Source organism: Molossus molossus, unplaced genomic scaffold, assembly GCF_014108415.1.
Source record: "Molossus molossus isolate mMolMol1 unplaced genomic scaffold, mMolMol1.p scaffold_m16_p_3, whole genome shotgun sequence".
Classification (NCBI taxonomy): Eukaryota; Metazoa; Chordata; class Mammalia; order Chiroptera; family Molossidae; genus Molossus; species Molossus molossus.
Window position 1 is genome coordinate 43,797,777 of NW_023425366.1, and position 26,361 is coordinate 43,824,137.

The window sequence follows — 26,361 nt, forward strand, 5'->3', positions numbered from 1 at the left end:
GCCCTGGCTTGACTCCAAGTTATTTAAACTCTCTGGATCTGTTACCTCATCCATAAAACTGTGATAATGATATCTACCTTACAAAGACCTGTTGAGAGATTAAATTAGATTACACATGATGTGAAGTGTTCGAACACTTCACTTTAATGGCTAAACAAATATTAGCCCCCCTTCTCCTCATTATCTGACTCATCACTTTTCAAAGGCCTTCCTTCAAAAATAGTTTTACGTTCCTCCTTTCCTCAAAAATGTGGAATGGTTGGAGATGATGATGGAATCAATCAACTACATTGTATTGTCTTTTAGAGCAAACAGTAAAGAATTTAGGTCATGATAACCAGGCTTATAAGACTTTAAATTTGAAAACTTTCATTTTACTTTGATTGCATATGTGTATGCTTTTTTCCAAATACATACACACCTGCCAGTAAGGTTAAGGGATCATTTACCTGCTTCCATGGATCAAAGCTACTCTAGCTAAACAGAAATAAGATCAGACAAGTTGCACTACAGTAGTTCCCTCAAGTAGTCTGCCTGGCTGAAGGGTGCTCACTTGTCTTTTCCCTCTATCATCTTTACTTCCCACTCAAGTGATCTGGGAGTAGCCAAGGTAATAATTTCCTCTCCTGAACTATTATTATGGAGCTAAAAGAACATGTATAACATCCTTCTCAACTTCTTTCATCCATTTTAACCCTGGCTATTTATTTTAAGGCTGATCTGGTCTTCACAGAAGAAGCAACAATATTCTGCTCCCTTCAGGTGTTTAATTTTTATATGTGAAAATTAACCTACTTCATTTTCCATTTATTCTCTCAACAAATATTTCTTGTCCTATACTACATGCCAAGGACATAGGTACAAAGCTTTCCAGATCATTTATGAACTTTGTAAGATTGGTTTCCAAGGAAAGGTATAATTAAACATACTCAGAACTTCCCAAGAAAAGCAAATGAACCAAAAGCAAAAATACAAAATATCATTCTACAAAAATCAGGCCCTAAATTACAATTGTCCCAAACTATTTTTTTTTTCCAGATGGCAAATTAGATATACATTATCTGTTATAATTTCTCTCCTGAAAAACAAACACATGTTTCTCTTGGGGTTGGCTCACAATGTTGATAATCAGCTCTGTCCTCTGGTATAACCAAGAGAGTTATCAACCTCTTCCACGTTTGCTTCTCCCCACTCAGAAATGTCCTATTGCATGTGCTATTAACTCTCTTAATATGTTAACTCTCTTTATTTGCTCACAAAAGTCACACATAGGATAAGATTTGGCATAGAGACTCATCCTAAACCACTACTAGTGGTTGCTAAGGAAATAAAGAGGAAGTGGTAAGAGTAGACAAGAGTAGGAATTAATCTCATACATATTGGTCCAGACAGGAAAAGTATTAAATATTTCAAGTCTTGAGGTTAGAGTTTTTCCCCTTGAGAATTACAAAAATATTAATACTACAACATAGATTTCATTTGCTGCCATTTGTAGCAAATGAATGAATTTGATTTGTTTGAAATCAACTATTTGCATTTATATACTATTCTTCAAAAATGCAAAACACCAATGATCACATTTAAGCACTAAAATAATATAAACCAGAATTGCAGTTATACCACATTGGTGAGACACAGAAAAACAATTAACTCCAAAATTAATTTTCTCAATTTCCTTCAACTACAGCAGTTTTATTTTACATTTCTTTCCCTGTGATGAATTTTGAGAACTGTCATTCCCACATCTAAGTTTGAGTCTAATCAACATAAGCTAAAAAGAGAAAGAAAAACAAAAGAAAGAAAATTAGTCCAAGATATTTAAACATAAAAGAATATGTTGAAATTCACACTCCAGTGTCTTTTTAAAAGCTCCAAGCAATGGTTCAGTGTGTCCCCCCCAAAAAAACCCCACCCCCCGCCCAGTTCTGTACACCCTCATGCCCCTTCCCCAACCCCACTTCGCCCAGACAGAGGGTAACAGTCTGAGCTGCCCTGGTTGAGTTGATCCTAAAGTTAACATTCAGCAGCCCATTTCCAGACAGCAGCGCTAAATCTATTTGGATAAAACGCGTGTGACCCAGACAGTTGGCATTTGGCCCAAACGCGTTGCACCGGCAGCTCAAATAAAAACAAGAGTAAGAAACTCACTCTCTTGTTCCCTCTCAGTGCGCTTTCTCACTCTCTCGCTCTCTTTTCTTCTAGTACAACAAGGAAAGAAATTACCAAAGACAGGAATTGTAGTACACATTATCAGAAGGCAGCTTTCCAATAACCCCTCCAGCACTCACCCCCCCCCAAAATCCCTGAACTTTGATCCCATGTACCATATAAACAGACATACCCCGATATTCAAGGCTCCGGAGGGATATGAGTCTAGCACGTCCCAAGTGGCCAAAAGTAAATCAAAAACACACGCTTCCATCTCTTTGATTAGCCTATTAAGAGCTTAACATATCCTAGAGCATCGGGGCTACAGCTAGCACATTAATTCTGCCCTCGGAGCCCAGGCATAAACTATGCACTTGTCTGACTACTTAAGACACTGACATGAAACCATAAAATGCAGAAGGTTTTTCTTTAAGAAAACTGGAAATCAGTTTAAATACACATCATTATTACTTTCCCGATTACTATTTGGTGATGAGTTAAAAGACCACAATAATCATAATCATAATCAAGTCACACTTCACAAAACATCTATTCGTATAATAAACGTATATATTTTTGCATCATAAAATACTTGCAAGACCCAGAATTCTCCAACCCCCGTCTAGTCTGGAGTTAAAAAGATTTCTATCTGTAAAATGAGTTCAGTCAAGCTCACTCAGTGCCATTAAAACACACACACATACACACACACACACACACACACACACACACATACACACACACACACAGAAAAAAGTTTTCTACGCGTTATTCGGAAGACAAGCAAAGCACAAGTTTTAATTTTTTTTAAAAAAACGGTTTCATTGAATATTGTGGAAGTCTTCCTTACCGTTTTCATCTTCAAATTCTGATAAAAAGTAAGTTTCAAACAATAGAGATTGCACTGGACGACTCACGTACTCCCTCTCCTCTCTTAACTTTTTTTTTTTCTGCCCCCCTTTGCAAAGCCACAGCAGTCAGTTAGTTATTCTGCAGCCAGAATAAAACCCTATAGTCTGGCTAACCCGGGCTTTAGAGAACGGACTTTCCGATTTGGCAGAAAAAGAGATGCCTTCCATACAACCAGGTTATCATTCTGAGATGCTGCTTTTGCAAAACCCCCTTTTTCTCCCGCCCCCCCCCCAAAAAAAAAAAAATAAGAAAAGAAAAGAAAAAGAAGGAAAGAAAGAAAAGGAAAGGAAAGGGAAAAAAGAAAGGAAGGGGGTTAAAAAGACTTATTGGGGGTGGAAGTGGTGCCCTTTCTTCCTGGACAGCTCAGTGCCTTTGCTATGCAAATAACATGTGAAGAGCATCAAAAGGTATCAGGAGAAAAGAAGACAAGAGGAGCAAAGTTTTGTTGAAGTAGCCCTAGAGCCAACTTGGATTGCAGCAGAAAATTTGGCAAGCGTTTCCTCGGAGGCAGAGCACTGACGTCAGTGTGCAGATGTGCCGGGCGTCGGGTGCGCATGTGTCCTAGGTCGTCACGTGGAGGGGGAGGGGAGGTAGAGGTACAATCGGGGTAACCAACTACCAGCCATTCAGAAGGGCTTAGACAATGTCAACTTTTCCACCCTGTGAATGAGAGAAATTCTGGCCCTTCTAACCTCAGCCCCCTACCCCACTCCGCCTCTTTTCCTCCTCCTCCTCCTCTAACCTCTTTTAGAAATTCTAGCCTGGTTTGTGATTAGTTGTTTCTTGGAAAAAGGAAGGGGGAGGGAGAGGATGAATGACTTTAGATGAACTAATGTCACTGTTAAGATCTCCGGTGTCCTTCTGCTTGTACTTTTATTTTTAAGTGCACACGACAAAAATATTAAAAGTTGCACATAAATAGTGCCTTTGAGGAATCCTACAGGAAGTTTACATCAGTGACAGATTTCAAGACTCGGTAACTACATGTGCACAAAATGCCTCTTTTAAAAACACACCTCTGCAAGTAAAATCGCCACCGAAAGGGAGAGTAGACTAAAGTAAACTAAGACCAGCACATTTTCCATCTGATTGTCGACTTCAGGTTATGTGGGGCTTTAAAAAGAAAAAAAAAAAAAAAAAAAAAGTAGGGGAGGAGGGAGCGGGGGAAGAGAAAGAAGCTTGCATTATTTCCAGATGAGGGTGAGACTGGGTGGTGTTTTAAAGTGCAACCGGGGAAAGCTACAAGTGGAGTGTATTTTTTTAATTCAGTACATTGAATGAAACCTCAATGACTGCCCAAAAGAAAATAAATCCAAAGTCAGACCCCCTAAAAGGGGGGGTGGGCAGGAACCCTGCTGTGATCTCAAGATAAACAAACAAAACCTCAAAACTGGTTCTTCAAGCTTCCCAATCCCACCCTCCCGCCTCCCATCCCCCCGCCCCCATACACACCAGAAGCCAGTTCCTACTTTAAGGATAAAACACCACTACAACGTAGCACTTTCACTTTCATTTGCTGGGAGAAAGCCACTGGCATAAAACTGTGGGGGAAATGCCCAAATATGTTTTCCATGTCCTAAGCAAGCAAACAAAGTCTGGCACACCGATCGGAAACAGGAGGGAAAAAAGTGAAAATAGCTCAGGACAAATGTCTTTCAGCGGTGGAATCTGCTGCATCATTTATCTGTTTCTACCGCTGAGAGTAGGATAGGAAGAGGTTTAAGAGTTTCCAAGGTTGGGGGTGGGGGTGAAGGAATTGACGCCTTGAAATTCCAGTCCGTAGTTAACGCCAAGTCAATTTCCGATGGCCAGAACCAGAAAAGGGAATTGGACCGGAGGGAAGGGGGTGGGGAGGAGGACCTTTCTGAAAACCGGCGCTTAAGTTTCAAGCTTCTGCTAACATTATTGCTCATTTGATTTTTTTTTTCTTCCTACACCGGAGGTAGTAGGTGTAATTCTTCTGGTGAATACATGAATAGTTGGCTAAAAGAAGGCATGAATCAGACCGAGAACGTCCAAGAATACAGTTATTTCCATTCTTTTTTGAGGGTTGAAAGGGGAAAGCATCTGTCCACAGTCAGTAGTCCTCATCTTGACCTTAAATCAGTAGTATTTGGCTCAATGCCATTTAAAACGTAGAAATACATCCTGTGGTTGGCATTCACAGCGTTAAATGAAGATGATTCATACGGAAATATAGATATTTGTATTAACATAGAAGAAGGGGCTGATCTCAAAGCAATAATTGTAAACAACAAAAGTAAGAAGAGTGGGCACAGAGCTGTTCTTGCATCAAATCATCCTTTAAATTGTTGTGAACCCTGTCCTTAATTTTTCAAAAATTGGTGATGGATAAACACAGCCAGCACAGAAAACTAAAGTTAAGATGTGAGTAGTAATCATCTCTATAAGCTATCTTAAAATTTTTTATTCTCAACTGAGACAAACTGCCCTAGGAAGTAACAATATTGTAAAGGAAAGGAGTTTATCCAGCCAGCAGTGGACTTTGGCTAATTACTTATTCAAAGAGTGCCATCCTGCGTCTAAAGAGAGTAATGAACATTTTCCAAAAGATTCTTTCTCTCCTTCAAATGACTGAATTATACCAAGTTTGCAGATTTATTCTCCCGTCAGGGCACATACAAGAAGAAACAAATAAATGCATAAATAAGTGGAATATCAAATTAATCTCTCTCCCCTTCCTCTTTCTCTAATATCAATAAAATTTAAAAAATTTTAAAGTATGAGTGAAAAATTACTAGCATGAGAAATGGAAATGTGTGTATGTGTGTTTGCATTTTAATTGTATTACAGAGAATTCAAACACATACAAAAGCAGAAAATTCCAATGTATCCATCATCCAGTTTCAGAAAGTGTCAACACTTGACCAATATTTTCCCATTACTCCCTCCACCAAACTAGATTATGTTGAAACCAATTCCAGTTAACAATTCATTGCATCCATTATTTACCTGTATTTCTAAAATATAAGGACTAAACAAGTAAATAATCATTACTATACCACTATTACTCCTAAAATAATTCCTTAATTTCATCAAATATCAAATTTTCTCAATTACAAAATATACTTTTGAAAAAACTCCTTTTATTAGGATCATCATCCATATATTGCATTAGGCTGATCTCTTGTCTCTTTTTAAAAATTTTTTATTGAAGTTTTATAAACATATAGTAAAGTGCATAAATATAAAATTTAATGAAAGTGTATGATCTAATAAATTTTCACAAAGTGAATCTGCCTATGTAACCGTGCAACTCTTTTAATCTATCAGTTCTTCCTCATTTTTTCTTTTTCTTTGCTTTCTTTTATTGATTTGAGAGAGAGAGGAAGGGAGAAGGAGAGAGAGATAGAAACATCAATGAGAGAGAACATCGATTGGCCACCTCCTGCATGCCCCTCACGGGGATCAGGCTCACAACCGGAACATGTGTCCTGACCAGCAATCGAACCTGCGACCTCTTGGTGCATGGGTCAACGCTCAACCACTGAGCCACACCAGCCGGACTCATGCATTATATCTTAATTTAATTGTATGAAACAAATTTAAATTAAACCCTGAATGAATTTCAGTTGCAGTCGAAATTCTTTAAAATTATTTTAATGACTAATCCTTTACTGAATGAAAACTTCCCTTCAGCTTTCCTTTTCTGTTTAATTAAGAAACGAAGATTATGGACAGAGTAGAGTTGATAACAACCCCCCTACTTACACCTAAAAAAAGTTGTGTGAGCAATCTCTAGAAACCTAATAAATCTAAGTGAATAGGACCCTTTCAGGAAATCAAGATGGAATAAATGGAAATTCGAGAGAGGAAGGAATTTGTATGTATGTATGTCTGCATGTATGTGTGTATGTGTTTCAGAGACTGAAAAACAGAAGCAATGTCAGAAAAGACATTTGAGAGCCAATGAATGGGGACTGAGAAACTTTCAAAAGTAAAAAATAAATAAATAAACCTGTAACTTACCTTTTTTTTTTATCCTCACCTGAGGACATTTTTTTTTTTTTTTTTTTTTTTTTTTTGCATTTATCTTCAGATAGAGCAGGAGGGAGAGAGGAAGGAAGAGAGAGAGAGAGAAACATCAACATGAAAGACACACATCAAGTGGCTGCCACCCACACGACCCCAATCAGGCCGGAGACAAACTGCAACCAAGATACGTGCTCTTAGCAGGAACCAAACCCGGGATTCTCTGGTCCACGGGCCAACGCTCTAACCGCTGAGTAACTTACAATTTTAATATGTCAGCATGTAAATTTAATTTTTTAGATAAAAAACAAGACATTTCTTTTTTTTTTTTTTTATCCTCACCCGAGGACATTTTTCCATTTTTTGTTCAGATAGAGTGGGAGGGAGAGAGAGGAAGAAAGAGAGAGAGAAACATAGACGTGAAAGTGACACACATCGAGTGGCTGCCACCCGCACGACCAACCAGGGCCGGGGACAAACTGCAACCGAGGTACATGCCCTTAGCGGGAATCAAACCAGGGTCTCTCCGGACCGCAGGCCGATGCTCTAACCGCTGAGCCAAACCGCCCGGGGCAGACCTTTCTTAAAATTAGACTATTTGCTTGTATTTTAAGAAAAAGAGATGAAGAATTCTGATTGTATGCTTGCTTGGAATTATTAAATTGGAACGCTGACTACCTCTAAATATGATAAATTTTGAATTCTACATCCCAGACATTAAAGCCAGATTCAAACCCTGGATGAATAGCTCAGTTGGTTAGAGCATCATCCCAATATGCCAAGGTTATGGGTGCAAGGTCAAAGTACATACAAGAATCAACAAATGAATGTATAAATAAGTGGAATAACAAATTAATGTTTCTCTCTCTAGCAAATCAATTTTTAAAAATTAAAAAACAAAAAAACAGATTCAACACATTAAAACTTAAAAAGTCCATACACTTTCTACACATACATTTTATTCTTTCAATGAGACTGGATTGAATTTGAAATAGTGAAATTAAATATTTTTTAGTCTTTTGAAGGATTATTGTAGGATTTCTTAAATAAGATGCAAAAGACCAAACCACAGAGGAAAAGACTGATAAGTTTAAATAAAATTTTTAAAGCCACTGAAAAGTAAAATATAAGCTAGAAATTAGGAGAATTTGCAACACATGTAAGTGAAATATAATCAATACCTAGAATACTGAAAGAACTCTCAAAAATCTATAGGAGTGTCAATATAAGAAACATATCCACTTACCTGTAGAGAATTTTTATGAGTTTGTTCGAGCCAAACGGATGCCAAGGAAGCAAAATCTCAACAAAGTGAGAAAATGCTCTGGCGAATGGGAGTTTTGCAGCTTATTTTATACATGAGAGTAAAAGGAGAAGACGTAAGGAGGGCTACATGAACGCCATTCATTGGTGGTAGATTAGGGAGGCGGGAGAAAGCAAAATGCAAATCTCTAGGATTGGATAAAAAGCAAAATGGAGAGACACATACTTCTTTTAATTGGTGGTAATGGGATAGTTAAAAACTGACCTTTATAGCACAAAGAGATGTATGTGTGAACAGAGATAACAGTAAAAGATTTTTATGGTCTTGTGTTCTAGTGCAGGTCTAGAAAAGATTACTCTGCCATTTCAGAGGTATGTTATCTTACATAAAGACAATAGACAATAGAAAAGGCTCATTTAAGGTAAAGATTGGCCTTTGTCAAGGAATCTGCAGGCCTAGGGTAAGACTCCCCACCATGTTTGGCATTTAGTTAAAAATTTGCATGTTCAGACCATCTTACATGGTTACTTTTGGTCTCTGAGTTTGTAAGGCCCACCTCGAAGACCTCCCCTGAGCCTGTCAGGTTTAGTATGTGGCCACTACTTCATCCACAAGAGATAGTCCACACAGGTAAAAAGAGGAAAATAGCATGAACAGAAAAGTCACAGGAGAAAAAAAGCTAATGACCAATAAATGAATAAGAAAGTGTTCAATCTTGCTAGCAATCATTGAAATGGAAATGCTTCTCCTTCATTTGAGTGGTAAAACTGAAAATTTGATAATATCGGGTGTTTGGGAGGATAGGGCAAACTGGACATCTGATATACTGTTGACGGATGTACAAATTAAGTGCAAACACCATGGAGAGCAATTTGGCAACATCTAATAAAGAGGAAGATGCGCATAGTCTTTTACCTGGCCATTCCATTTTTAAGTATATAATCATAAGAAATTCTTGCACATGAGAATCCCCATTAATAATTAGAACAACAGCCTGGCTGGTGTGGCTCAGTGGTTGAGCATAGACCCATGAACTAAGAGGTCACCAGTTTGATTCCCAGTCAGGGCACATGCCCAGGTTGTCGGCCAAATCCCAAGTGGGGGGCATGCAGGAGGCAGCCAATTATTGCACTTTCTCATCGATGTTTCTATCTCTCCCTCTCACTTCCTCTCTCTCTCTAACATCAATAAAGAAAAAAAAATTTTTTTAATAATTATAAGAACACAATTTGTAGCAGTGAATAATTGGAAACAACCTAAATGATTATCAATAGGGACAAAATAAATTGCAATCTATTTCTACAATGGAATTTTATATGACAGTTAAATGATGAATTATATACAAGCATCAGTGTGGGTAAATTATAAAACGTTGAGTTGAAATGCTATAATAGGACACATTCTGATTCATATTGGGGTAAGATGTATATAATACACCATTTATATAAAATTTTTTTTTAAATCCTCTCCCAAGGATACTTTTTCATTTATCTTCAGACAGAGTAGAAGGGAGAGAGAGAAAAACATAAATGTGAGAGAGACACATCGACTGGCTGCCTCCTGCACGACCTCAACCAGGGCTGGGGACCGAACCACAACTGAGGTACGTGCCCTTGACTGGAATCAAACCCACAACTCTTTGGTCCACAGGCCCCACATTCTAACTGCTGAGCCAAACCGGCCAGGGCATAAATTTTTAATAATACACCAAATATATATCTCAAACTTACAAAAGTGTGCACAGGAAGAACATAGAATCTTAAAGATCTTAGTTACCTGGGGGAGAGAGAGAAACAAATGGTGTTAAGGAGGAGCACAAAGTGGGCATCAACCAAATCCATAAAATTTTGTTTGAAAAAAACAACCTGAATTATTATTATTTTTTAAACGTTTAACATCTGTTCATTCATGGTGTTTAGTGAGCATGGTGTCAACTTAAGAAACATCCCAACCCGTAGAGAGTTTTCATTAAAGTTTATTTGAGTCAAAGCCCATGACAATTGCTGGAAAGCAAGATCTCCAATGCTCCAGAGAACAACAGTTTTGCAGTTTTGTTTATACATTTGAAATTAAGGAGGGAAGTAAGGAAGATTACATGAGGGTGGGAGAAAGCAATGATTGGATTGAGACTAGTTAACAAGAATGTGTGCTCTTTTGAGTATGGTTTCTCAAGAGTCTGAAAAGAGGCATTTGAAAGAACCTGCCCGACTAGCAGTTCAGAAACAATGGACAGGGCTTGCTCAAGGCAAAGATAAGGCTATAGGCCTGGAGCATGACGACCCCATGACCTGCCCAGCTAGGAATTTATGATCACATCACCCTGTAAATTTATTTTCCAAAGAACCACACTGTTTTATCCAAAGCAGGTATTTATTATTTTAATCTCTGTATAGTTGTACTGATTTACAACTTTACAAAAAGGAAAAAAATAGAGACTACTATTATTTGTTATTAAAATTTATCTGAAAATTTCAGACTTTCATACTATTTTGCAATTAGTGCATATTTTGCATATTGCTAATTTGCAATTAGCAATATAATGATATAGATGAGCAAAGTGAAGTGAAATTCATATGATTTATCTTATTTTAGCCTTTCATTTACCACAAAGAGTGACAAAAAATAGTTTCATTTTAACCTCTCTTTCCTTATTTCCTTTTTTTTTTTTTATCCTCACCTGAGGACATTTTTCCATTTTTTGTTCAGATAGAGTGGGAAGGATAGAGAGAGAGAGAGAAACATCGACATGAAAGGGACACATCCAGTGGTCGCCACCCGCACGACCCAACCAGGGCCGGAGACAAACTGCAACCAAGGTACATGCCCTTAGCGGGAATCGAACCCGGGTCTCTCTGGACCGCAGGCCGACGCTCTAACCGCTGAGCCAAACTGGCCAGGGCTATTTACTTTCTTATTAGAATATGAGATCAATAGCAGGAAGAAAAAAAAAATGAGAAGAAAAAGAGTGGGTATAATCAATGGTTTACAACGAGACTATAAAAATATCTAACATTCAGAAAGAAGGACGAGAAAATGAAGTCAAAGCTAACAGCAAAGACCTTGCTCTAACAGCAAAGACCCTAACATACTATTAATAATTGTCTACTCTTTAGCATTGTGCAAAGGGCTAGGAAGTATAAAAATATAAGGCATGGTTCCTTGTCTCAATAAATTTACAAATTGAAAACAAGATTAAAGTATGATAAGGGAAAATGCAGTGAGTTATATAATTTAGTGACGTACATTGTAAGTGCTGTCTAAGGGTTTCAAATAATAGAGACCTCAGTGAAGTCTAAATGATTTTCTGACATCCATGTTGCCAATCCCTCTCGGTCAACTTTGTGGTTCTTGAACTCCCAGCAACATGCGAATTAGTCGATCACTCCCAAGTTCTAGGAATGCTGTATTTTCTTCCCTCCGGTTCTGTGACACTATACTCTCCTAGATCCCCTCCTATCTCAAGGTCTTCTTCCTTCTCTGCTCAATCACTAAATATTAAAATACCCAGCCCTGGCTGGGTAGCTCATTTGATTTAGAACATTAACCCCATATGCCAAGGTTGTGGGTTTGATCACTGGTCAGGGCACATACAAGAATCAACCCTTGAATGCATAAATAAGAGGAACCACAAATGGATGTTTCTCTCTCTCTAAAAACAATCAATAAAAAATAAAGTGCCCAGGGGTCAGTCCTGATATCCATTCTATTCTCTATTGACTGAGCTTTCCTTTGATTAATGTATCATTTTTCATGGCTTTGAAGAACATCTATATGCCAATGACTCCTGTACCTAAATGTCTGCTTGAATGCGTGTAATACGCAGCACAAACTTCATGTGACCGCAACAGAATTCAACTTGTTTCTCGGTCTTTTCCATCTAATAAATGCAATCACAGTTCACCAAATCCCTAGCCACTGTTCCTTCTTCAGTTTACTTTTCAGTTTTCATAACATGTTTTATATATAATGAGCAAAGGTTTTAGCTGTATGTAGCAGAAGAAAGAAGTGTGTCTATTCCATTTTTAGTTGGAAACTAGAATTACTCTATGATATGGTCTGAATGTTTGTGGTCCCCCCCAAAATAATTCATATGTTAAATTCCTAATGCCCAATGTAATGAGTATTATGAGGTGAGGTGTTTGAAAGTTGCTTAGGTTATTAGGTGGAACCCTCATAAATAGGATTAGTGTTCTTATAAAAGAGACCCTACAGAGATCCCTCACCCTGTACACCTTTGGTGGACATAGTGAGAAGGTACCAGCTATGAACCATGCTGGTACCCTGATCTCAAATTTCCAGCCTCCAGAACTGTGAAAAATAAATTTCTGATTTTTATAAGTTACCCAGAAGTCTAAACAGGCTAACAAACTCTCCCTCCTTTATTTTTACAACATTTTCAACAAATTTCTTTTTTATTGTTGTGTCTCTAAAGTCATTTTATCAATATACTTTTTAAAATTTATTTATTTTTGTTACAGATGTTTCTCTTTTTTCCCCATTGACACCCTCCTCCCAATCCCGCCCCCCTCCCCAGCATTATTGTCTATGTCCTTGTTTATGCATAATGCACAAAAGTTCTGTGGTTTATCTCTTCTCTCCCCCCCACATCCACCTCTTCTGAGGTTTATCAGTCTGCAACCCACTTCCATGTCTCTGGGTCTATTTTGTCCCTGAGCTTGTTTTGTTCATTATAATCCACATATAAGTGAGATCATGTGATATTTGTCTTTCTCTGATTGGCTTGTTTCACTTAGGATAATACTCTCCAGGTCCTTCCATGTCGTCTCAAAGGATAAGAGATCTTTCTTTCTTAACAGCTGCATAGTGTTCTATTGTGTATATGTACCACAGCTTTTTTATCCACTCATCTATTGATGGATACTTGGGCTGTTTCCAGATCTTAGCAATTTCAATATAATTTTTAATAGAGATGTATGCTTTCTATTTATTGATTTTTGGGCACTCTCTCTATATTTCATATTTTAATTCTTTGTTGAATAAATATTGTAGGTATTGTAAATATTCTCTCCAATTCTATAGGTTGCCTTCTAACTCTCTCTAAATGTGTTTTCCTTTTTTATAAACAAAATTCTTTTTTATTTTGTTAATCCTCACTGGAGGATATTTTTCCATTGATTTTTTTTTTTTTTTTTGATAGAGTGGGAGGGAGAGAAGGGGAAAGAGAGAGAGAGAGAGAGAGATTGAGAGAGAGAGATTGGTTGCCTCTCCCACTCGGAGATCGAACCTGCAATCCAGGCCTGTGCCCTTGTCTGGAAATCAAACCTGTGACCCTTCGATCTGTGGGCCAACACTCTAGCTGACCCAAACCATCCAGGGCAGAAATTCTTTTTTAAAAAAATCATTTAAAATATATATAGACCATTTTAACACTTTCCTCTTTTTTTTTTTTTTTGCTTACTTTTTATAATTTTTTTTCTTACAGTAAAGCAAAAAACAACCCAAAAAACACCCATTGGTTTCTTCATAATATGTAACTGTCCAAGAGCAAAATCAACCATTTCCCTGCTGCTGTTGCACAGTAAGAATGCATATCATACTCCATAGTCAAAACAAACACATTATATCCTGAGATAAGCAAACATAGAAAGAAAATCCTATCTCATCTTCAAAACACCACAAGTACTTCCATAAGTTAACTTCCTACCAAATATTTACTCCTTACGTCAGCAATACTGATGCCTAAAGATACATCATAACTTATATGTGCATATGATAATCACGTGGAAAAATTGCTATTTCCCCCCCACTATGAACAGGCTAATACAACTTGGTAACCTTATAGAGTTTTTCCTTTAAATATAGGTTGTATTTTTTATTTAAATAGCTAGACATTCTAAAATATGTTATCCTTGCAAAATCTTTTCAAGAAACACTTTACTTTCAATTCATTAATTCAAAGTTTGACTCTATTCAGTCAGTGTATCCCACTTGTAGAATTTGTATTTAAACTTTTATATTTAATCAGATATGGGATTTGTAATTAATTCCCTTTCATAAACAAATCTCATTTCATTTGTCACTATTTTGTGTTATAATGCCTAGCCCATTCTGAATGGAAGAGATGTATTTCTTTGAATGACCTCAAATTACACATATGAAAGTCTTCAGCAGATTGTTCCATAATATTAATTTCATGAAGAGTTAATGTTCTAGCCCGGCTGGTGTGGCTCAGTGGTTGAGCATTGACCCACGCACCAAGAGGTCTCTGCTTTGATTCCTGGTCAGCACACATACCCAGGTAGTGGGTTCAATCCCCAGTGGGGGACGTGCAGGAGGTAGCAGATCAATATTTCTCTCTCATCAATATTTCTCTCTCTCTCCCTTCCTTTCTGTCTAAAGTCAATAAAAACATTTTTTTTAAAAAAAAAAAGAATCAATGTTCCATTTGATGATTGGATATTGTACCAGGCAGTATCAAGTAATATTAAAAAAAAAAAAAAAAAACCTGCCTTGCCCTGGCTGAGAAGCTCAGCTAGTTGGAGCATTATCCTGATATGCCAAGTGAATTCGACCCTCAGACAGAGTACATACAAGAAACAACCAATGCATAAACGAGTGGAACAACAAATCAATGTTTCTCTCTCGCTCTAAAATCAATTAAAACAAATAAACCTGTCTCAATTGACTTCACCCAGAAGGGAAATTTGTTATCTTATATATCACATTCCCCAGTGGAGCAGCTCTAGGGACAATTAATTTAATAATATTATCAGAATTTGTTCTTTCCCTTTTGTGACTCAGTCATACTAAATACGCCAGATTTTCCCATGGCAATTCTTATTATGGCTACAAAATACAGTTCTAGATGTTCCATGAAGACCAAATAACACCCACCAGAACAAGAGAAGACATCACTTCTTGAACTGTTGTTTTCTTTTCAGTCAGTAAAAAAAACTTTCCGCCCTGGCCGGTTTGGCTCAGCTGCTGGAGCGTCGGCCTGTGGTCCAGAGAGACCCAGGTTCTGTTCCCGCTAAGGGCACATACCTCGGTTGCAGTTTGTCCCTGGCCCTGGTTGGTTGTGTGGGTGGCAGCCACTCAATGTGTCACTTTCACGTTGATGTTTCTCTCTCTCTCTCTCTTTTTCTCTCTCCCTCTCTTTCTGAACAAAAATGCAAAAATGTCCTTGGGAGAGGATAAAATAAAATAAAAATAAAAATAAACTTTCCAAAATTTTATATATACGTGTGTGTGTGAAATATGTGTATGTGTGTGTGTGTATTCAATAGTGCATCACATGCATTCCTAAATAAATCACTAAGAAGGGGATTCAACCATATTTTGTTGAACGAAATGCATGGCTGTGTACACAAGAATAGACTGTTCAACCAAAATTTAGATATTAGAAAGCAGGAAGGGCAGAGGCAAACAATAAAATCTGCTGTCCTGGCTAACTTTGCATTTAGTCTACTTACTTAACAGTTGGTCATTTTACTAGGAAAAGTGTTTAATGGTTTGTCATTTTTATTCTCCTTCTCCTTCTCTGACCAGGCATGAAACTTGGACCTCTCAGTCCATGGGATGATGCTCAATCCAAGCCACACCGGCTGGGCTTTTGCTCTCTTTCTAATTGGAATGTTTGTTGTCTTATTGTAAGAGTTCTTTAAATATTTTGATAATTCTGTGATTTATCAACGTGTTTTACAGATATTTTCTCCTAGTCTGTAGCTTACTGTTTCATTTTATCAGTGTCCTAAATACAGCAGAAGTTTTTAAAATTTTAATGAAATTCAACTTACCCACTTTTCTTTCATGGATTGTGCTTTTGTATTGTATCTAAAAGTCTTCACCAAACCCAGGGTCAAACTAGATTTTCTCTTGTTATCTTCTAGAAGTTTTATAGTTATACATTTTTATGATCTGAGTTGATTTTTGTTAAAGGTGTAATAAAAGACAGACTACACTTTCTCCATTGAATTGCCTTTGTGCCTTTGTCATTGATCAGCTATCCATGTTTGTATGGGTTTATTTCTGAGCTCTCTATTCTGTTCCATTAATCTACTACTTATCCATTCTTTCATCAGTATCACACTGTCTTGGAGGCTATAGCCTTATAGTAAGTCTTAAAGTTGGTGTCAGTCCTCCAACTTGTTATTCTTCTTCAGTATTGTGACAGCTATTCTGGGTCTTTTGCTTTTCCACATAAACTTCAGAATTAATTTGTTGATTTCCACAAAGTAGCTTGCTGGGATTTTTATTGGAATGCATTAAATCTATAAATCAATTTTGGAAGAACTGAGACTTTAACGATATGTAGTTCCGTCCATAAACATGAAATATTTGTCCATTTATTGTGATCTTCTTTGATTTATTTCATAACTTTTATAGGTTCTCATATAAATCTTATACATATTGTTAGAATTATACCAAGTCTCTCTAGATTTATTGTCTGTGTGTGTGTGTAATATAAATGTTTTAAATGTCAGGTATATAGGTAACAATTGGCTTTTGTATATTAACCTTGTATCCTGCAACCTTGCTGTAATTGGGCTTTAGTTCTAAGAGATTTTTTTTTTCCTATCCTCACCCGAGAATATTTTTCCATTTATCTTCAGGTAGAGTGGGAAGAAGAGAGAGAGAGAAACATCGATGTAAGATAGACACATGGATTGGTTGCTTCCCACACGACCCTGACCAGGGCCGGGGACTGAACCATAACCGAGGTACATGCTCTTGACAGGAACTGAACTTATGCCTCTTTGGTCTGCAGGATGACGCTCTAACCACTGAGCCAAATTCAACCAGGGTGAGATTTTTTTTGTTGTTGATTCTTGGAAATTTTTTTTTCTCCTATTACATTAGGTAAAATTTCCATTACAATGTTGAACAGGAGTGGTGAAAGGAAACATTCTTGCCTTGTTCCTAATGTTAGAGGAATTCACCTAGTTTCCCACCATTAAGTATGTTAGCTTTAAGTTTTTTGTAGATGTTCTTTATCAAGTGAATGAATTTTTCTAATTCTAGTTTGCTGAGTTTTTAATAATGAATGAGTGTTGGGTTTTGTCAAATGGCTTTTCAGAAATCTATTAGTATGAGCATAGATTTTTTTGCTTTCGTCTGATGTGATGGATATTAATTGATTTGTGAATGTTGAACCAGTCTTTTTAAAATTTTTTATTTATTGATTTTTAGAGAGAGAGAAACATAGATTGGTTATTCCACTTATTTATACATTTTCTGGTTGATTCTTGTATGTGCCCTAACCAGGGATTGAACCCACAACCTTGGCATTTTGTGATGATTCTTTAACCAGCTGATTTCTTTAAATCCATGAAAAGTGAAAATACACATAGATCCTCAGAACTTGAAACATTTTCTCCAACATACTCAAAATCACAAAAAGCTTCAAGAACTGTAAATTTAGATGGAGTCCAAATCAAGACTAATTCTACTAAAATTTACTTTATGATTGATCTCGAAAGTGGGCAAATAATTTTGCTATCTAAGAAGCCTGGGTTACTGAATTAAACTCGGATAAAGTCATAGTTTTCTCTAGAGCCTAATACAAGATACTGTAGTAAAATAATCCTAATCTGGAGATTTATCAGTGAAATGTGAAATGAAGACTTGCCAAATAAATCAAGTTGTTTATTGCCTTTATTTCTTTCTTTCTGTAATTTGCAACACAGAGAGGTCCATGGACAACAGCACAACCTGCTCTGTAGAATTATGGTCAGGCGTATACTGCCAGGACCATTTCTTTCTGCATAATTTCAAGGAATGAAAAGTTGTGCATTCCTTTGACTCCCAACTGAAGTATTCTAGGAAGGAATATGTTATCTTCCTGTAAAAAAACTTACATTCATGAAAATATAACAGCATTTGTATTTTCTATAGAAAAGACATGGTATACTTGGAATATTACTTGCTTACTTTTAAAAAGATGATTTAAGGTTATCAAGAAACTTGGATGACAAATAGTAGGAAGCATTTTTAAAAGTAAAAGTACACACTAAGTTCTCTTAGAAAACTAATGATACTGGGACCATGTAGAAACTTCATTTCTTTAGTGTGACCTTTCCCCTTCTTTCCTTTTTTGATTTAAAATAGCCTCATCCAGCACTCTGATTCACCTTCTTCCTTCTAACCTTTCACGTCCACTCTCTTTATCATGAAGCCCTCAGGACAATGACATTCTGGTCAGTATCCAATAATGTCAGGAACAAAGCCTCGGGTCTGTTGGCCACAGAGACAGTTTGCATCAAACCAGACATAACACGTAGGCCTCAGCTGCGTTTCGGCTCCAGACCTAGAAAAGTGGCAAAAGCAGATAAAGCAATGCCATGGCTGACTTCAAGACCAGATGCAATGATCAACTACCCCGTACCCTACCACCAACCAAGCAATAGAGACCACAACCCTAACAACCTTTGTCACCATGATTAATGATTTCCCCCCTATATAACCCTGGAAGCCATCGATTAGCCAGGTCTTTGAGCATTTGCTTGCCTGTGATTCTGGGTGTGGGCTACTCCCTCAAGTAATCCCTTACTTCTATGCTGCAAACTCTGTGTATGTCTTATTGGGATTTGATGCATGCAGGCAAATGGACACCTTTAGTCCTGTAATAATTCTGATGCCCAACGTGGGACTCCCTTTTGCCTGTGGACCCATGGACCCAGGGCTTGCCATCAGGCAGGCTCTCATCCAGCAGCTGCGCAGACCTGTGGTCTTGTAGGCAAAGGCTGGATGGCAGTCCATGACTGGGTGCCCCCAACCTACGCTTTTGTTTGCAGCATATGCAAATGACTAGATCCGGAATTTGCTGTGATTTGGAAATTGATGATATCTTACAGTAAGGTTTCATGGAGGACAACCTCAGGAAAACCATCCTCTTCTGGGCTTGGGGAAACCTGAATGGGAACAGGGAGGTAAGCAGGTCCTGAGAAATCTTTACCTGGTCTAGTCTCCTTCTCCTGGACTCCAGGAAACTCGGGGAACCAAGAGGGAGAAGTCTTGTTTGTCAATCTGCTTGAGGTCATCTTCCAAACCTGTTGGGCCTGTGTCTCATCTTGTGGAAGAAGGCCAACTCTGACTGAGTGCCAGCAAACCTAGGAGTGGGCAACGAAAGCTTGTCCAGTCCCAACTCATCTGAGCCCACCACGTATATGAGAAGTAGGGGGATTTTGACCACTCAACCCCTTACGCTATCTTGTCTGTTGTGTCTGACTTATTGCTGACCAGACTTTATTCTTAGATCTTGTAGCTGCTTGTTCCCTGTTTGTTCTGTTGTGTGAACTGTCTAATCCTAGGACTTATTTAAGCTTGCTCGAGCTGACCATCAGTCACTACTTTGATCGATAAAGACCTTAGTAACACTGATAATTCCATCTTTGCACCCCAGTGTAGTTCTCTGGGCTGTATCTTACAGAACTGGGGTACATTTAGTAACAAACCTATAAAAGAAAATATTGGGCTAAATAAAACAGAACAAGGTTAAGACAAAGGTTTTAGTGCAGCACTACGAAAGGCTGAATGGGGCCAAGATGACCCCCTGTTGGTCCCCTAAGATCAAAGGGCCCCAAAAAAGTCTGCTCTATTTACCCCAGTGTGGAGGAATTGAAAAGCCTGGAAGGAAGAGATTACAATCACTTGGGACAGTAGTCAGGCTGGTAAAATCAATTTAAGGATTGATAACAGGGCCAAGGTCCTTTGGCTTAACACCTTGCTGGGGATCCAAAGCCGCTTTACTCAAGAGTGGGTAAAATGCTCAGGGGAGAGAAAAGAGAAACTAACACAACTCCTTGAGATGGGAATTCCTGAACCGTGGTACAAAAACCCAATGCCGCCCTGGCTGGTTTGGCTCAGTGGTTGGAGCGTTGGCCTGCGGACCAGAGAGTCCCAGGTTCGGTTCCACTAGGGGCATATACCAACAAACAAACAAACAAGCAAACAAAAAAAACCAATGCCCTGACTCAGACTACAAGTAGATTAAAGAATATGCAAATGTAAAGATTGATACGATTAGGAAAATTGAAATGTTTAAACAGGCTTTATGTTAAAGTTATTTCATCTTTCACCTGACTGTATTGTAGAAAGACATTGTCTCACTGGGAAACTGTGACATGAATGCTGTCAGTTCTTTCTTGTGGCTGTCAGAGGAAAAGCCTAGAAGGTCTTTGCATTAATAATGCCAAAAATATTTACTGTTTGTCCCAGCTGAAACCTGACAAGATATTTGAAAGGATTTAATAACTTTTTACACCTGAAATTTGGCCATTTTAAAAACTAATGTCACAGCCTGATAGGAATTATTTGAGTCCTCTTCCTAAAATAAAATAAAACTATATGCCCCAAGGGAAAGAAGAGATTATGTAATTAAACAGGCAGGTCAACCTATGATGTCTCTTAAGTTTCAACCCAAATTTGAGAACAGCTGTCCATATCTGATAAGCCTTTGTAAAACCAAAAATGCAGCTCTAGAGGCTGTTTAAGCCCACTTATCTATCATCCTCATTCCTAGGACTGAAAAGTAAGTTTTTTTGAAAGCACGAACTGCTTCTGTGGCTCCAAGGCTCCCTTAGCAAGGACAACCACAGGTCTGAAAGGCTTTCTCCACAACTATTAAAGGAAAAATACCTTGGTCATCTGAGCAGATCAATGTAACTTATTTCATTAACTTCTTAAATTAATGAACTTTGCTTTATGATGCCTGTCTCGTGGCTGAAAGATCCGTGTGTGTGTCTGTCCATGTGCATCGTAGTATTTTCTACATCTGAATGGTATTGTTAATTAGAAATAAAAAGGAGGAACTCTATTAAATTGGCTTAAACTAACAAGTGCTTATATGAGAATTCTCAAAAATATAACAGGAACGAAGCCAGATGCTTTCCAGAATCACGTCATCAGGGAAAATATTTGATATTAGAGCTGTTTTGAGTTTGGTTTGGTTCTAAATATGGGCATCTTTTCTAAAAATGTGTATATGTTTGCCCAGCCAGTGTGGCTCAGTGAATTAAGCATCATCCCATGGACTGAAAGGTCCCAGTTCGATTCCAGTTCAGGGCACACGCCCGGGTTGAGGGCTAAATTCCCAGTAGGGGGTGTGCAAAAGGCAGCCAATCCATGATTCTCTATCACATCCATGTTTCTTTCTCTCTCTCCCTTCCTTTCTCTAAAAAATCAATAAGAATATATTAAAAAATAATAAAATGTGTATATCTTTAAAATTATCAGCCTTTAATAATACTTTTATTCTACCTTGGTTTATAGTTAATGTACCTCTGTTGTAAAATTTGTCAGCAGGAAACTTGGTATGATGAAATTTTCATAAGTAATCCAAAGTTAATTGTTAGAAGCAGGTAAATTAAATGTAAACAGGATAAAGGTTTCTTTTAGGTTAACTATTTAGCAATAATTATATTGTACTTAAATAGTGTTATAAATCTACATGGTAACTTGAAATGTTAAGTTTTGCTAACTAAATAATGAATATTCGTTGAATGCCTAGACCATTTCCAAATAAGATAATAAAATAAATAAAAAGCAGAGATTTTGTTTTATTAAAATAGTTTTCTGTTATCTTGATCAGGCAGTTGATTATTTAAGAAAATAACTTTGAGTCAAATAAATGAGTTTTTGCTAACCTGTGTTTTTATTTGATTCCTTTGCTTTTTTTATTAATTTTTTTAGAGAGGGGAGGAGAGATAGAAACATCCATGTAAGAGAGAAACATGGTTCGGCCACCTCCTGCACGCTCTTCACTGGGAATCAAGCCTACAACCTGGGCATGTGCCCTGACCAGGAATTGACCTGGGACCTCTAAATCCTTGGGATGATGCTCAGTCCACTAAGCCACACCAGCTGGGCTTATTCGATACCTTTTGATTGTCACTTGGGTAAATAAATTAATAGTTTCATAATGATATATGATCTTTTTGGTCAAGTGTGTTTGACAAACTTCCAGGTTCAAATTTTAACACAAGAATATCTTCTTAACCTAGAAATGGTTTCAGGTTGTTCCAATGGACTCCTGGAACACCTCAAAGAAATTGTTTTCTCTCCTTGCAAGGGAGAGGTTTTAAATTAGTTAGGTCTATTTGATATGTCTGAATTGCATGAGCTTTGCTAACTAATAGTTGTGTTGTATTTCTGTGCATATATTCTTATTATTAAGGGATATTATATATTGGAGATTCTATAAACATCTCCAGGAGCATTATCTTAAAATGCTTTGAAAGGCCAAATTCTTTGTCAATTACATAATAATCAGATCTATAAACATGTCATTTTGTTTTGCCATTTATAGGCAGTCATGGTTTTACATTGTTTTGGATGTATGTTTCATCTTAAGAAAGATCCATAAAAAGAACACTGAGTTATTCTAAAACAGCGTTTTCTGAGGATAAACTCTCAGATCATAGCTTTAAACTCAATGAAGATTTACAAAACTCTAGGGAATAACTGCAATTATGAAATACAATTTCATAATTGTATTTATGAAGGATCAAAAATAGACAAGAATTAATTATATGAGAGATGGCAAGTAAAAACCTCAAGATATTTGGGGCACCTAAAGAACCTGAGGTATTCACCCAAATCGATAGGTACTGCAGGTAAAAGCTTTTGGCAACTCTATGGCTTGGCTTCTTTGCCTTGAGAGGTTAAAATTCAATTGGGAGCTTGCTTACAAAATTCTAGCCAAGCAGAGTTAAAAGAACCTATCTGATCAATTACTATCCTTGTTGTATTTATGCAAATAACAGGCCAAATTTATTGAAACTAAACTTATATAATAAGATAGTCTTAACTTGGCTATCTTTGATAAAATGAGCATGATCTTGAGTGGAAAAAATGTTTCAATAGAAACCATAATGTCCAATTGTGGATATTAGATTCTAGTTCAGTTAATTGTCTTTAAAATCTTATTTTTCACCTGTGGACTGGACTGGATCCTGAATTTTTCTAATGAAAGTATTTGGGTACAGCCCTCTGAACTAGTGTTTCACTTTTCTCCCATCCTTTGCCTTGGAATTATTGAGAACTAAAACTTATTTTTCCTGAGCCTTGCAACCGCAGACAACATAATGTAAACTTCAGGGAAACCCTCAGAACAGCTCATACATGGATGGTGTCAGTGACTGCACTGTGTAAGCCACGCACAGAGCTTTCTTGAGCAGTGTCAGGGCATTCCTCAGGGACGCTCAGACTGTGGACAGGGGAATCTGTCAAATTGTCATGGTTTCCCTTAATTCCAACAGAAATGAGGTCTTCCCAAGTGGCAGTCTTAAAGACTTAGAGACTAAGTGTGGTGTGCTCTGATTAATACTTAGGGTACAGGTATCCTGGCCTACAGCTTCATCTACCATTGCTGTGGTTCCTGCTTGTAAACAGAACACCCAGAATGTCCCCTCTAAGACACAGGAACCCTTGAGGAACAAGTGGGCATATGAGTTAGTAAGAGTCAGATAAGAGGGGCACAACCGGCAGACAAATCTGACTCCATCTTATGAGCTAACCCTCCCTCTTGACTGAACCTGGACACAGTTACCTGGTATTCTTTAAGATTAAGGGATGATCAAAATAAAAGGGGTGGGGGGTTGAAACCATGTAGAAACTTCATTTAAATATAAACTTTTCTTCATTTTTTCATTTTTTAAAATTTAAATTGGCCTTATCCAGCACCCTGACTCACCTTCCTACTTTTTCCTTGCATGTCCACTCCCTTTATCAATAAGCCCTTAGGTAAATAAGGTTCTGGTCAGTATCAAATAATCTTAAGAACAAAGCCTCAGGTCTGTTGTCCACAGAAACAGTTTCATCAAACTAGAGATAACATTTAGGTTTCCGTTGTTTCAACTCCAGACCTGGAGAAGTGACGAATCCAGATAAAGTGATGCCATTTTTGACAAGACTGGATGCACTGATCAACTACCATCCACCCTAGCACTGGTCAATCAAAGACCACGTTCTTCACTCCCTTAATCATCATGATTAATAACTCATCCCTTGGAAGCCACTGATTAGTCAGGTCTTTGAGTATTAGCTCACCTGTGACTCTGGGTGTGGGCCACTTCCTGAACCAATAAACCCTAACTTTCTGTGCTGCAAGCTCCTTATTGGACTTTGATTCGTGCAGACAAATGAGTCCATTTAGTCTGCTAACAATACCAAATGAGTTTGGAATTCTGTAGTTTAGCTTGTATATAATCCTGAATGATCCCTATAATATCTTCATTTATCTACCTACCAAAAAGTCTATTTAGTATATTAAAATATCATGCCACATCACCAAAACAAGCTAGGTATTTTTAGATAATTTTATTTACAGAAAAGTCACAAAGATAAACAAAATTTTATTAACACAATTTCGTTAGTAATAATTAACAGAATCAAGAGTGGTTTAATATATATCACTTGATATATGATACACATTAAAAGAGTTTTCCACTACCTTTATTTGTTTTTTTATATTTCAATTCTTTAACAAACCTAGAAATAAGGCAGTATACACGGAACAGCTTTACTAAATACTTTTAAATTGTTTCCTTCTATATCATATATTAAGTCATTTTAAAACCATCTGCATATTAAATGGCCTTTACATTATAATTCCTAAATTTAAAGAAGTTAAGCAGCAAATAGAAATCAAAATGTATAAAAGAAACTGTCATAAAATTTTTTAAAATTATGACATTAGCAATATCATAAGTTAACAAAGAATTTCCCAAAAATTACTGCAAAAATAAGGTACATTAAAAATAATAATTAAGTCTAGAATATTTTGACTTGCATTCTCGTCCATCAATGTTAGAACACTGGAGCACTGGCCTGGATGTGAAAGGGCCATTTTTAAAAGCAGTAGATGGCAGCATGTGTCGTTTTAAGGACAGAAGGAATATGGACTACATACTTTAATTTGCAAATAATTTTCTTTATCCAAATAATATTCAGTGTTTCCATTATCCTTGAATGACAAGATTCTTTAAGTACTGTGTAAAAAAGAGACCATCCTTTACTGATGGAAAGCTTCTAATCTTATTCGGGCTGGATCTTCTGGGTGTCTCAAGGCAATTCCATTACGCAGGAGCAGCTCAATATATGGTGGCCAAAAGGAATCACTAATTTTGACATATGGATCATGTGGAACATCAAATAATCTATTTAAAAGAATCTAGGAAAAAACATCATTCAAAATATACCTTAGTTAGGGAAAAATTAATACAGCTATAATAAAATATTAAAATAGTTTTGTTTTTGTTTTTTACCAAAGAATCAATGTGCTTTCTTTGCATAATTGTTTCTATAATTTCTATGTATTAACTTAAATAACTGATTTTCTTTTTTAAAAGACTACAGATATTAGTGAATATAAAATGCTTTAAAATGAATCTCTACATCTTAACTTTGAAAACATTTCCTAAAAACTAATTGAAAGGCATTTACAATTCTCCCACTTCTCTTGGAGTTGATAATTTCTCTAACTTAGACGTTTAGATATAACCATTTCTTAAAAATAAAAATAAGAAACAAACCAATTACTCAACAAAATATGTATAAAGTTAAAAAAAAAAAAGTCTTAATAGTTGAAGGAAAAATAAATCACCAACCATTTGCCCCCTTCCCTGTCAAGACACCTATTCTTCTGATAAATCTTCAAAACAATTCTAACATCATCACTTCCTTCAACTTCATTTTGAATATCTGATTTCTTCACTAGGAATATTGAGGGGTTACAACCACAAACAAAAGTTTTAGGTATTTGTAGTAGATTATATAAGCTGACATTTCCGAAACAGCATTCCATCAAATTGGTCTCCCAAAGGATGTTCTTGGCTGCTAATGTACACTGAAAATCACCTGTCTTTCACAGACACACTGGCATTAGGAGTTCTTTTCAAGAAACAAATAATTGAAATTCTTTGAACAATAATGTTTCATGAAACATGCAGAAAAACTCAAAACATGTATAAATTTTTACTCTGAATCCTCAGCTAACACACAGTATCTTCACAAATTACAAAACCAGAATTCAGAAAGGTTAAGAGATTCCTCAAGGAGAATATAATTAGTGACAGATCATGAAT

At 37.0% G+C, this 26,361-nt stretch overlaps 1 protein-coding gene across 2 annotated transcripts in view; it reads right to left on the minus strand.

Annotated features, from left to right (window-relative positions):
- The window catches only part of CENPK (centromere protein K), a 75,989-nt gene that overhangs the window by 4,811 nt on the left and 44,817 nt on the right, over positions 1-26,361 (minus strand). Inside the window, exon 10 of one of the 2 annotated variants that reach the window (XM_036279503.1) lies at positions 25,045-25,448. The exons of the other annotated variant lie outside the window; for it this stretch is intronic. Coding sequence (XP_036135396.1) covers positions 25,290-25,448 — 159 coding nt within the window. The 3' untranslated portion in view covers positions 25,045-25,289. Of the gene's footprint in view, positions 1-25,044; positions 25,449-26,361 lie in introns of those variants that run through there. 2 annotated transcript variants of the gene reach the window in all.